The 13,245-nt window shown below is 36.3% G+C and overlaps 1 protein-coding gene across 3 annotated transcripts in view; it reads right to left on the minus strand.

The window, feature by feature from the left end:
• The window catches only part of LOC135470402 (inositol-pentakisphosphate 2-kinase-like), a 29,971-nt gene that overhangs the window by 13,389 nt on the left and 3,337 nt on the right, over window positions 1–13,245 (minus strand). For 2 of the 3 annotated variants that reach the window (XM_064749322.1, XM_064749321.1), the window contains exons 2-10: window positions 9,701–9,778; window positions 8,303–8,398; window positions 6,620–6,686; window positions 5,825–5,949; window positions 2,526–2,621; window positions 1,973–2,031; window positions 1,678–1,750; window positions 1,253–1,362; window positions 446–606 (exon numbers count right to left, since the gene is read on the minus strand). In XM_064749322.1, coding sequence (XP_064605392.1) covers window positions 446–606; window positions 1,253–1,362; window positions 1,678–1,750; window positions 1,973–2,031; window positions 2,526–2,621; window positions 5,825–5,949; window positions 6,620–6,686; window positions 8,303–8,398; window positions 9,701–9,778 — 865 coding nt within the window. The remainder of the gene's footprint in view (window positions 1–445; window positions 607–1,252; window positions 1,363–1,677; window positions 1,751–1,972; window positions 2,032–2,525; window positions 2,622–5,824; window positions 5,950–6,619; window positions 6,687–8,302; window positions 8,399–9,700; window positions 9,779–13,245) is intronic. The other variant, XM_064749323.1, reaches the window with a different exon arrangement.

Raw genomic sequence — 13,245 nt, forward strand, 5'->3', positions numbered from 1 at the left:
ATGCTTGCTTCTTCTCCCATCGCATGTGGGGAGGTCTGCCATCAAACTAGAGTTACTTTATTCTCTACTTCAATCCATTTTAGATCTAGAAACTGATATTAATTTGATGTACACATATTCAGGCTGATCAGGGTTAGTTTTAATAACCACTGTTCAAGATATAAAACAATTGGCTTCATGTACCATTTCCTTTGCTATGCCGACTTGGTTTCAAGCTAAATTGATCAATATAATGTAATAGTATGGGTCAAATGTCACCAACTTCCCCACAAAATGTCTTTGCAAAGGCAGGAATAAACAATAGTTTATAGACCAAACAGGGCAAAAAGGACCTTATTTCATTCCGATATTAAAAATGTTCATACAGGCAGAAGACAAAGGTCTGTGGGACAGATGTGTATAAGGGAAACCCTCAAAGATATTTGTAGAAGAATAGCTGGAATACCAGTGTTGAGAGCAGACCCCTGTCGATATATAGAGTTGGCACAATGCTGTACCGGCTGGGGGTCTTCTGATATTCTATAGTAACTTTTCTTCTCCCTTTCACTTGGCGGGCACCACAGCAAAGCCTGTACAACCAAGTCCAGGAACACACTGATGCACCTACTAATAGAACAAAAAATATTCATTTATCTGATCCCTGTCAAGGTTAAAACTGAAGAATTTATCAAGATTTGGTAGCAAGGCTGTTAAAGAGCTCGTCAGTGGGAGACAGGTGAATCCAAAGCTTCAGCTCAATACATAAAGCACTAATAAACATTTACCTTTACTTGGATTCTAATGCACACAAGACCAAACATCTTGTGAACATGACAGCCTAGGTACCTCTTTAATCAAAATTTATTGAGGTGTGGATTCGTTTTCCTGTGACAAGTTATCTCCCATTGACACAATGCATCTCCAAGTACAATTGACATCTATCTCAACACCCACAAATACTGTGAGTTTGATTCAATTCAAAAGCAAAACCAATATTTTCTGTTGGATGATGATAATTCAATAGAAGAGTTCCTACTGTTAAAAGTCTACATTTGAAAACAGAAATTTAGTCTTGTAATATAGCAATAAGAGTAAAATGCATGTCTATACAACTGTGTATATCAATGGCTTAAGTTTAACAGATTTATTTATGTGATTGGTGCCTTATTCCACACCTTAGAACTGAACACAAACCTAGTGCATTTGAAGGGCCACATTTGATGCATCCAGTACTTCTGGAAACAAAGTATTTAATTTTACTGTAGCACTTTACCTTTCTTGTCGGACTCCATTACGATCTACAAAACTCAATCCCGACAAGAAGTCGTGTAAGTGTTCTGATAAGTCTTCAAAGGCGAAATCTCCAAATATTTCTTGACCATTCTGTAATATTCCAACAAAAAGATACAGATTGGAATTTCAGTATTCATCATTTAAAAGTGTAAAACAGCATAAAACATCTACAGTTATCACATGCTGCCTAACCATATCCCAATCTACAGCTCTAGTTAAAACACATGCAACATGTACCTTTATGTAACTACATGTACACATATCACAAACAAACGCTTAATATCAACAGTAACACATTAAAACTTCCAAATGTTCAGTCTTCCTAATGCATATATTATGACAGGACCTTTCTGAAGAGCATAAAATACCGGTACACAATTAAAACAATCTGTTTGATTCACCTACCTTACATATTCTAAAATTGTTTCGTGGAGTTTCTAACAAACAGTAGAGAGCATGTTTCATCCGATGGACATTTCTGCAAAAAAGAAGCCTGTATTATTACGATGGATATAGTTTGCAAGATAGCAAGGAAAAGTTTAACATTTTACAATTCTGTTTCAATGAGAACTTTAAAAATCGAACAGGACAGAGAATTTCATCATTATACTTATGTCTACAATCTATTTGGCTAATGATAATTCTGTTGATGCCAAAAGATCTGATGGTAAAATGATTTAATACCAGAATCAAAACTCACCCTGAGAAGAGATCTATGGGACAATATTTACTTGTCTGTGTCCAAACACCACGTTTCAGCTGCAAGGAATACAATAAATTGATGACAATCTCAGACTGGATGTATTCATTCATATCCTAAATATTAGATCCACTCTTTTCATGTCATGGAGATATTCAATCTCAAGAATTATGAAGATTAAGGGACATAACAGATTGAAATATTGCTAGATGAATGCAACTGCATTACATCTGGTATTTTCAGCCAAAAGAAAAATTAAAGCTCAAACAAATGTATATAAGAGCATGTACTACATAAATGCCTATAAGCCAATATACATTTAACATTATTTAACACTTAAATATTCACATGAATAATTTACAAATCCTCTTTTTGAATTAAAACAAGGGCCAGCGAGAACTGATATTAAAATTTGCAGGCTGGTTTTTTCTTCTTCCTTCTTCCTTAGAAACAATGTAACTAAAATCTAGTTACATTGATATGTTTTATCAACAGATAGACACATTGGAAGGCTACATGTGCATTGTTATTTCCTTTATAACAACAACCTTACCTTTAAACTGGTGTGCAGGCAGTATTTACAAACTTCTAACTTTATCTGATTCTCTTTTGCTATATATGGTGAGGTAGGTATAAACCCTCGCTTGGGCTGAAAAAAAAAAAAACAACACATGCAATAGAAAATTCCAATGGCCACATCAACTTAACAAGAGTTCAGGTGAACACAACAAACGACCCAACAAATGCATTTGTTTCAAATGTATAAAAGAATACCAGCAGCATTGCGGTGAGTGTAACCCCTGAGAGGAATCTTCATGTGTCTTGATGATAGGTGTGTGGTTACTATGACAACCATACAAGTGGATAAATGTGTCCACCACAAATGAAAACTTTATGCGGAAAACAGAGTTATAACCCAGACACAAAATCATTTCTATTTATATAGTATATACATGTATAAGGAAAACAGCTACCCAGTTACCATGACAACCCCGAAAATGAACAAATGTAAGTCATGACACATCGCCCATCTGTGTATCTATGTATCCATCAAAAATTAAAACTCTGTGTGGAAAACAGTTGGGTTTGGACCTGGTTATCATGACAACCACGAAAATGGACAAATGTGAGTCGCAACAAATCATCATCTGCGTATCTACATGTATGTGTCCACCAAAATTAAAACTCTATGTGGAAAACTGTTGGAGTTATAGCCCGGACACCAAATCATATTGATTTTAAATAGTATACGCGGGAAAATGGCAATCTGGTAGCCATGACAACTGCGCAAATGGACAAATGTGAGTCGCAACACATTATCATCTGTTTATGTATGCACCCACCAAAAATTAAAACTCTACACAGAAAACAGTTGGAGTTACAGCCCGGACACGATATCATATCTATTTACATAGTATATATAATTAATATGGCTATCTGGTTACCATGACAACAGTGAAAATAGTGATGTTGCAACACATCACCATCTGTATATCTATGTATGCACCAATAATTAAAATTTTATGTGGAAAACTACTGGAGTTATATCTTGGACACAAAATCATAACCATCTTGGAAATGGACAAATGTGAGTTGCGACCCATCGACATCTGTGTATGTATGTATAAACCAAAAATGAAAACTGTACATAAAACACAGAGAAATAGCCTAAACATGAAATCATATCTATCTATATAGTATATACAGGGACACTGGCCATCTGGTTACCATGAGTCGCAACATATCGTCACCTGTGTGAGTATGTACCCACCAAAAATTAAAATTCTACATACAAAGCAGTTGAGGCCAATAGCTGGACACAAAATTATATCTATCTATATAGTATAAATACGGAAATTGGCAACAGTGAAGATGGACAAATGTGAGATGTGACACATCGTCATCTATGTATCCACAAAAAATTAAAACTCTATGCTGAAAGCTGTTGGAGTTATAACCCGGACATGAATACGGACGGACAGACAGACAAAATTGCTATAACATAAAATGCTCCGCCTACTGGTGTGAGTTTCACCAAGCGGGTATGCAGATGAAAAAAAAATAGCCATTGCTTCAATTGGATAGAGGAGTGGGGTGTGGGATCCCCCAACTAATTAAAGGTACATATAATTTAGACTTTTTGATTCATATAATATTCATAAGTATTTTTATTCTTGCCAGACAAGTTGGACATAAAGTACCATAATGTACAGTTTTCTATCTCAGCCAATGTAAGTTATTATGCACTGGACACATCAGCTGGGAGAACTTGGCTGCACTACAGGTTATTCGAGACAGGCAGATAAGCCTGATTCTCACTTCTAATGTCAGTGCAAACGGAGAGCTATCGTATGAACAATTGGCTATCTGCTACGTCATATAATTAGTTAATTGTGCATTATTCAGGGTTCAAAAATCACTTCAACTGCTAACTAAATGCCACTATGGTTAAACTCTGAAATCTATCCAATCGCTCTTTATTATTAATTCATTATATAATTCAACTAGTTGGTCCTTGACCAGCACATCATATAAGTTGTCAATGCCACCCTTGCTGTGGTGACAAGTGAGGCTGTCGTGACTTGATTAGACACAAACTTTCCGGTGGAGCATTTTCCTCAGAACCACGGCAAACAGTCAGATTTCGGGCACAAGAGGCATGAAAAATCAAACATGTTTGATATTTTCTTCACTGCATTTAGAGACAAAAATCACAGTAAATGTTAATTGCAAAGAAGTGATGGGACTTAGTGGGCAGCCATGTTTGCCTCATCTGCTCCCCTCCGCTGAGCTAAAGCATCTAAGCTATTGGCCTCAAATGACTTTTGACTAAGCAGTGAGTTGCTACATGATAACGTGGTCCATCATTTAACAATCATGGGACCATCACTCTTGTTTTTACTGGCCAGATGTATTGTTTTTCTGAGCTCCCGGCATTCAACAGCTTTGTATGTGTCATATACAGTAGTTGTAATTGGTTATCTTCAGTTGGTTGCTTTAGAAACCAGAATTCGATTTTTAAACCAGAATACTAAAAATTGAGTCCTTGTATTTATGTCACTGAAAATGGCTACTTACACTCCGTTTCCATGTAAACCAGAAATTTGATCAAAACAACCACAGTCTGAAAACAGAGCCCATAGCTCACTTCGATATAAACCCACATGCGAAACAAGAAATTGTTATCTGCAGTAGTTTGACTTTTATTATGATCACTTTGTCGGAACTTACCATTTCCAGTCATTGCCATGGAAACGTGAAACTTAATCAAAAGTGCCAATGATATGAAGGATACCCTATGGAACAGGCCTTACACCACGGTTCAAAAGGATCAGCAAAGAATAACACTACTAACATGTGAAAAAGTTGGAGCATGACCTTTTTTAATTGGTCTATTTAGGCCTATTATCGTTACCATGTCAGAATTTATCAATCTCTATTATGACCCTATAGATTCCTTGAGGAGCCTTTGCTTCCCTGATTCTGAAATAGTACAAATTATTTATTTATTTGATTGCTGTTGAATGCCACACTTAAGAAATTTTCACTTATACAATGGCTGTCAGTTTTATGAGTGGAGGGAACTAGAATGCCAGACATAAACCACCAACACTGGACAAGTTACTGATGAACCTTCCCACGACTGACACTCACACAATCACACCATGGATTGGTGTAAGACAACTGATCTTCATCGACCATTACACTGAGCAAAAGGTCATACAAGTGTCATTATCTGCTTACTGTTAATGAGACCCCAAGAACAGTGAGGGTGAGGGAATGTCCAGTTAGACAACATGATAAAGCTACTGTAAAAAATGTGTCGCTCTTCACAGTTGTCACAAAGTTTACCTTTATTTCTATGCTGACGGTGGGGGGCTGTGCCTTCAGAGGCAATGCATTAGGTACAAAGCATAGGTCAGGAAGAGCCAGTGCCGAGCGGGAGGCGGGATCCACTTCCTTGTTCTTACGATGTGCTGTGTGGGGCAGATACGGTCAGAATGTGTTACCATTCAATTCTCAGTGCTCAGGCCACATACATGTTCATGAGGAGGACAAACACAAGTAACAGGTGCTCTAAGAATCCAACAAGGTGAAAATGCCAGGGGTGGAGTGTGCAGTTTACAGTGCACGAGTGCAGTGCATGGTTAAATTCAGTGTTTTAGTAAAACTTAAGCTTAATGGTTGACTTGATCAAAACTGAAGAGCTAAATACACAATTACTATCACATCACCTACCCTGCTTATGATGGCGATAGAAAACACACAAAAATTTACATGAAAAAAGAATCTATATGACTTTGCCACCTTTTTCCATTTACCTTAATTCTCAAACCTTTTCTTGTAGATGAAAGAACAACTTTCAACACAATTTATGCACATTTTTCATTTGATTTGAGACAAAATTCCATTGGCTGGATTAGCCAATTGGAGGACTTCACATAAAGTATAATTTTACCAACATATAGCATTCCCTCCTAATACACAGTCAATCATCAGGCACACCATTATACCTCTGTCAAGTTAAACTAAAGATCTCATATACAATGCATATACAGGTATAAATAGTGTGCAGCAAGTGAGAGAGAATCTCTAAACCAGCATAAATGAGAACAGTATTTTAGTGCTACTTGTGCCACAACTTACCAGGTCTCATTGCTTCCACGCTCTTAGCCACCTCTGCCATGTGACTGCCAGCTATGTCTACTAAAACCTGAATTGAAAAAAATACAAAGAATTCTATTCCATGCTCAATATAAACTATATTTTTTTTTGTAAACAATACTGTATATTAACTTTTTAAACAAACATAGTTTTCCACATCAATTTGTCCGTCCATGCATGTTTACAAAATGTGTATATTTTAATTTATCAAAACATTGGAATGGATGTTTTAGAAGACAAAAGATATTATCTTTGTTACCATTTATCACCATTTGGGTCAGTGTGAGGTCTGAATCAGGTGTATATGGGATGTCTCATGTACACCTCAGTGTGAGGTATGGATGAGGTGTAAACCTCATCTATATTATCCCCAAGATGGCTAGCAACATGCATGTTTTACGCTGCGGGAAAAACAACCCAATTACGCATTGATCGATGTTTCCTGGGGCAGAACTTCTAACGTGTGCGCACATGAAAAGTTGTAATAGAATAGAAGTAGGGCTAAATTTTTGATCTAGCAACTTGAAAGCCTCATGTAAATGTATTTCACTGTTATTTTGTAACCCGGCTGAGATTTACACATACTGTAAACAAAGAATTGCACTTACAAACTTACAATCTGATCTATAATTTATATAGCAAATGTGTGTTTTGAGCTTGTTTTCTATTAAAATAAAAGTGAAAACAGTGTGTTAAATCTGAGTTACACTTATGTACATCCACCTTGCCTGTAAGTATATACCTCAGGTACGCCTCGATATAGGCATCATATTTTTTAATGTAGTCTTTACAAAGTGACCTCCACTGAGATGTACTTCTTGAGTACCTGAGGTCTTAATTCGAAAAATTGGCAGTACAGCAGATACACCCCCTGTACAACTAACAGATACCTCAAGTACACCTCAAATCAGACATGCTACACCTCAATGGTACACCTCAGATGTACCTTAAGTATGCCTCCAGTATACCTTATTAGGGTAAGAGATGTGCTTAGTTGCCACATGTTACGTATTAGCACACCTTAACAATTATTGATTCTAATTTATTGTAACACATGTTAAGTAAAAGTTGGCCTATATCTTTACTCAGAGTAAAACAGAACTGGAAAAAGAAGTTACCATACAATGGTGTCAGCAGATGTCAGTCATAGCTGTAGTCAGTTTCTTTCACTGGGTCCTGACTCCCCATCTTACCATACCAGGTCATTTCTATCTTGTTTAATATTTTTCAACTCAAATGACTAAAATTTCATTGTCTTCAGGACTACTGAACTAAATTTAGTTGAACAATTAATATATAATTTTATTGTACCATTGTTCCAAGATCTCAGACGTCCAATAAATTTAATTTATTTGAATTTTCAACCATCAGAGCTTTAGAAACTGGGTATAAGAAAATTTGACCAAACACTGACAAGTGTTAGGAATTACCTAGTTTCCTTGGTTACTCAGTTTTGCCATCTGAATAAGTTCTGTCATAAATTAATACATTTTAATTAGTTAGCCAATTATTACAGTTCAGCTGACAGCGCAACACCTTGAGGAACAAAAAATTTAGCACAAATGAAAAGCTAACAGCTGACCTTACTGTTTTGCAATACTTTAGTTCAGCTGATATTTCTCATTTATGATTCTTTGTTTCTCCTTTCATCTTTTCTGAACTTACTGGTGAAACAACAAATGCTGCTGGTATTATAGGTGACATGACATTGGATACATAGTCTGCAATGAGCTGTAGCTGATGTAACTCTCTTGACTGTACCTGAAAATTCAAAAGTATAAAATCATAGAATAAATTAGAAATCTTTTACAAAATAAAATCAACAAAAGCAAAAATTAAACTCTGATGTGCCTCCTCTATGAGTAAACAATTTGGGAATCATACATATATAAGAGACAACCAAACACCATAGTGAACTCAACTAAATGTATGTGATTGGAAATTTAGCCATGGACATCTTCACATGCCACAAAGAAAGTAACAGGAGAAAAGACAACAAAATGATGACAGCTGAAGTTTCTAATTACAATGACCCAACACAGACTGATGGCACTTCTCTCGGAACTTGTCAACATGTCACTGTTAATTCACCACAGGCCAGGTTATTATAACAGTTGAGTCACGCATGGTACATGTACCACTGCACATTGTCCAATGGTGTGCTGCATCCAACATCATTGGTCTGACAACTCTTATAACTACAAGTACAGTGATAGTATTACAGGCCATAAACGTGGCAGGTAAATATTAATGTACCTGGTGAAGACTAAAGGCACCATTCGGCAATGCACGTACATGTAGCACTTGTTATTCTAGATTTACGCCTAGGTGCCTACACTGATGTAGTCTACCCAACATACACTACACGTATCTGACCCAGAATGTCTGCAAACAGCTGCTCAACACATAAATGCAGGTTACTTATCCATTACAAAGCTTTCTGTGTTAATATGCAAAACAGACATATTGGATGTTACAGTCCTGTGCTTTGGGTACAGTAGTTTCTTGCATGTCAAAGTGCCATATACCTTCTGTGAGATATAGATGTGGCACTAACCTAAGAAGATCTATGCTTTTAACCACTGTATCAGAAGAGTCCATTAAGCTAATGACTTCTGGTTTACACTGACATAACATGTACATACACAGTAACCACTGTCATCCCATGATCAATAAACCCACATACAATTACATCTGGCTCATAACGCACAAGATCTTTTCCTTGGAAACCCTGCAATGTGGTGTATTATCTTCATGTGGGGATATCTTCACACAACAGTACTTACGAATGTTACATGTGCCTCTAATATTTTCATTTCCTCAATAAGTTAAGCTTCTCTAAAATTATGTTCATGTACCTTCGAGGGGGGGGGGGGGTGTCTCGCTAGCTGAGATGGTTATGTTGCATAAAATATATGTTCCTGCAAAAGGGGGTTATCAAAAATCAATCACCTGCCAATGCCTTTTCGGGAATTGCACAGATGACTTTAGTTCATGAGGGCATTTGCTTTGTTGATTGGCACTGGTGGACTTACATGTGAGCAGTGACATTTGAAGTCTTACCTGCATTCGCTCTTCATGAGTTAATGTGTGATTTACAGGACGGCACGGTCTCTTGATCATTCGATACACTCGTCTATTCTAAAAATTAAACAAAAAATATGCATATTTAACAACTACTTAGTCTAGGTGACAATCATACAAAAATGTAAGTTACTTATTTAAAACTCCATGCTTCATAACAAGATTTCAGGATGTCATGACACATTCGTCAGGATTCATATCCAATAGGCTTCTTGGTCTATTGTTGCTACATAAGCATGTCAACTTCAAAAGCTCTTTAAAATGACTCTTAAAAAGCTCTGAGATGCTGGATTCTGTGGATGATAGTGATTTCAAACATGAAAACCTATGTATCACATAAACAGACATCCATTTTCATTTTGACCTCACTTCCCTGGACTGAAACTTGACAGAGAAGATGACTGTTTCCTCCTTTGCTTCTGCCTTGCCAACAAAATAAAACCTACAGGTTACATTCTGTGCGACTGACTGCCTCTATGTATAGCAAAAAGTAACGCTTCACACCAAGAAAGGCTAGTCGATCTTTGATGTTAAGACAGTACAGGCCAGTTCTACAAATCATGAATCTTGCTCACGTCTATGAATACACCATCCACAGATATCACACGCCCCAAGGGCCAGATGTTTCACATTAGGACAAAAGGGTTCACATTTCTCTGGTACAATAACAAGGCCACCTTCAGAAAGTTAGTCTAAAATAATACTCAGATGCTCTTCAAACTTCTTTGAGTGAATGGTTACATGTCATTAAGATACATTTAGATAAGAATGCTGAATATAGAGCTCAAAACAGACATTTGCATGCCACCATGATGGGTATTCCAGATCAATAATCACAAATTGGTTTAGTTTCGCCGATTTTTATACACAGGATTTTTGTCAACAAAATTTTGTCTCTGATTCAATAATCCTATATACATGTACTTTAAAGTGCAGGTATACCAAAGTTTGTTGTGAGTGCTAAAAACACAGCAGTGCTGGACACTTCTCATGTTCAACTCTGCTAAAGACATTTTTAATCAATTACATAATGTAATGCACGTATGACATATGTCATATATGGAAATATCTTGAAGAGTAACATTTTCCATAGTTCTTCATACTGCATGCAGTCGTAACATGATCTCAGGTTACCAAAAATATCACATGCTAACTTCTATGTTAACTTTACATTGCACATTATTCTGTTGACCATACCAATAACTAGGTACTATTATATTTACAGTACCTCAGATTAATATCAAAGTGTATCAGTTGCACGTGACATGATCCATTTGTTACCTGTTTTTAAATTTTAAGCAATGGCTATAGTAAGACATGTATACACAGTTATACTAGCTGTAGTGTATACTAAATAACATCTATACAGTAACATATAATAGCCCTGGTATATTTTTTCTGAACCTAAGTTCGTAATGAAGGGCACAAGAAGACAATCCACTTTGACACTGGTAAATATCACAAAGATACAACAACACACCATCAATGTTAACTTGCTACTGTGGCAAGAAATAACATTATTACCTCACGATAACAATGTAATGCTACATGTACCTACAAGTAAGATTACTACAAAATACTTGACTAGAACTATCGGCAGATATTCTGATCAGCCTGCTGCCATGCTATGAACTTGATGAAAACAACTTCTGCTAGTACATGTAATAGATTTGCTCAACTCTGTTCCATTCTGTAACCAATAATTCTACTACATACCGGTAATACTCAATATTTTTTCATTTGGAACAAAATTTACTGGATTTTAAATATTTGAAATTTGAACTCCATTTGAAGACAAAAAAAATTAATTTGAAATCCTACAGAAGACTTTATAATGATTTTTCATCACAGTATAAGTAATGAAAAAGTGGTTAGAAAAACCTTTATACACCTAGTGTCAATTGCGAACATTTCACTATGTAACACATTATTCTCCAGGATAATGGTAAAAAGTATCTTAACACTGCCAGCACATTTGTTAACACGACAGCTTTGCCAAGGAAAAACACAACTCAACCCAGGTGAGATCATCAGTCAGTACCGTATCTTGGCCAAGAAGTAATTAACTGTTACTGCAAGAAACTATCAATTCCCTGTGTGGCTCTACTCGTAGATACTGCATGGTGCTGTGCCAACAGCCTTGAACAGTAGCAATACAGATCTTGGCACCCACGAAAACAGGGAACAAGTAGACCCAGGCAGGAACTTGTTCTCAATAATACATGCTTCCAACCACACCCTACAGGGATCTCGCTCTACCTGGCCTTATTAACATGATCCCATGGGAGTCCGTGAGTTGCAAACCAATTCATGACCCAGTTCATGCCATCTGGAAAGGGCTGATACATGTAATATCATTGTTTTAATAAATTCTGGGAGATATTTTTCAATTCATATTACTTTTTCAATGATAAAACCTACATAGAGTTTGACTATATACTGGACTATCATGTAATAAATCTGGAAACTGAATAACAAGATGTGGAAATGTGCTCACTTCTTTATCTTTTTCTGCACCTGGTACACAAGATGTGATGTAAGATGGCATGATGAAAATTCAAATGTAGTCAGAGAAAGGCGAAGGTTAAAAATTCCAAATTACCATCCCGTCACGAAAATCTATACGTGTACATTTTCAAGTGCGTTTATATCAATTTATATAGTCAGGCTTATAGTAACTTCTAAGCTTTGGTTTCAATTACCATTTTTCATGTTTATTATAGTTTTATGGTTACTTTTCTGCACTTGAAACAACTTACAATGTCAAAACAGAACAGCACCATCAGTTTCTTCTCTTCAGTCACAATATCGGAAATTGACAGTTTCAACTAGTAACATAACATTTGATTTCGATGATTACAGCTGACGTTTATACTGACTTTTATATGTAGAGTAAATCTAGACTGACAGAAAGATGGGACGGAATACACGGAAATCTTCATTCAATATCCTCAAAAATATAACTTGATTCAAACCATCTAATTTGTCGAAAATGTGGATTGTCTCAGCAATTTTTCTTGCTGAATACATATTTACTTCGCCGGAAAGCTTTTAAAAACAGGAAATTCATAAAGATCTCCAGATCAGACAAAATATAGGAATTTATTATCACCTCATTTGGTGACAAACTTGTAAACCATGTGTGTAAATGTAATTATACAGGTCTGTAATTTATCACGTGCAACCTGCCAGGGGATGATAACTACAAATAGTTTGGACACAATTTTGATTCTCAGATCTGTCGGTTTTATCATTTTTATACATGCAAATAACCCAATAAGATTATTATCTTTTCACTTTGCATCCCAAACTTCTGATCCCGAAACTCTTTTGATGGATAACTGCTCTGGTTCAGGCCCTGTTTCAAAGCCACAGACAGTCAGGCATCACAAGGCGTAATAATGTTCACAACTGCCAGCCGGCACTTGCACTGAGAGCCTGGTGTCTGTCAGACATGAAATCTTGATGTGCCCAGAAGTCCAAATTAAATTAAGATAGCTTTATTCTTAATTTGCTGAAGGGAC

The sequence above is a fragment of the Liolophura sinensis genome, chromosome 7, assembly GCF_032854445.1.
Source record: "Liolophura sinensis isolate JHLJ2023 chromosome 7, CUHK_Ljap_v2, whole genome shotgun sequence".
Lineage (NCBI taxonomy): Eukaryota > Metazoa > Mollusca > Polyplacophora > Chitonida > Chitonidae > Liolophura > Liolophura sinensis.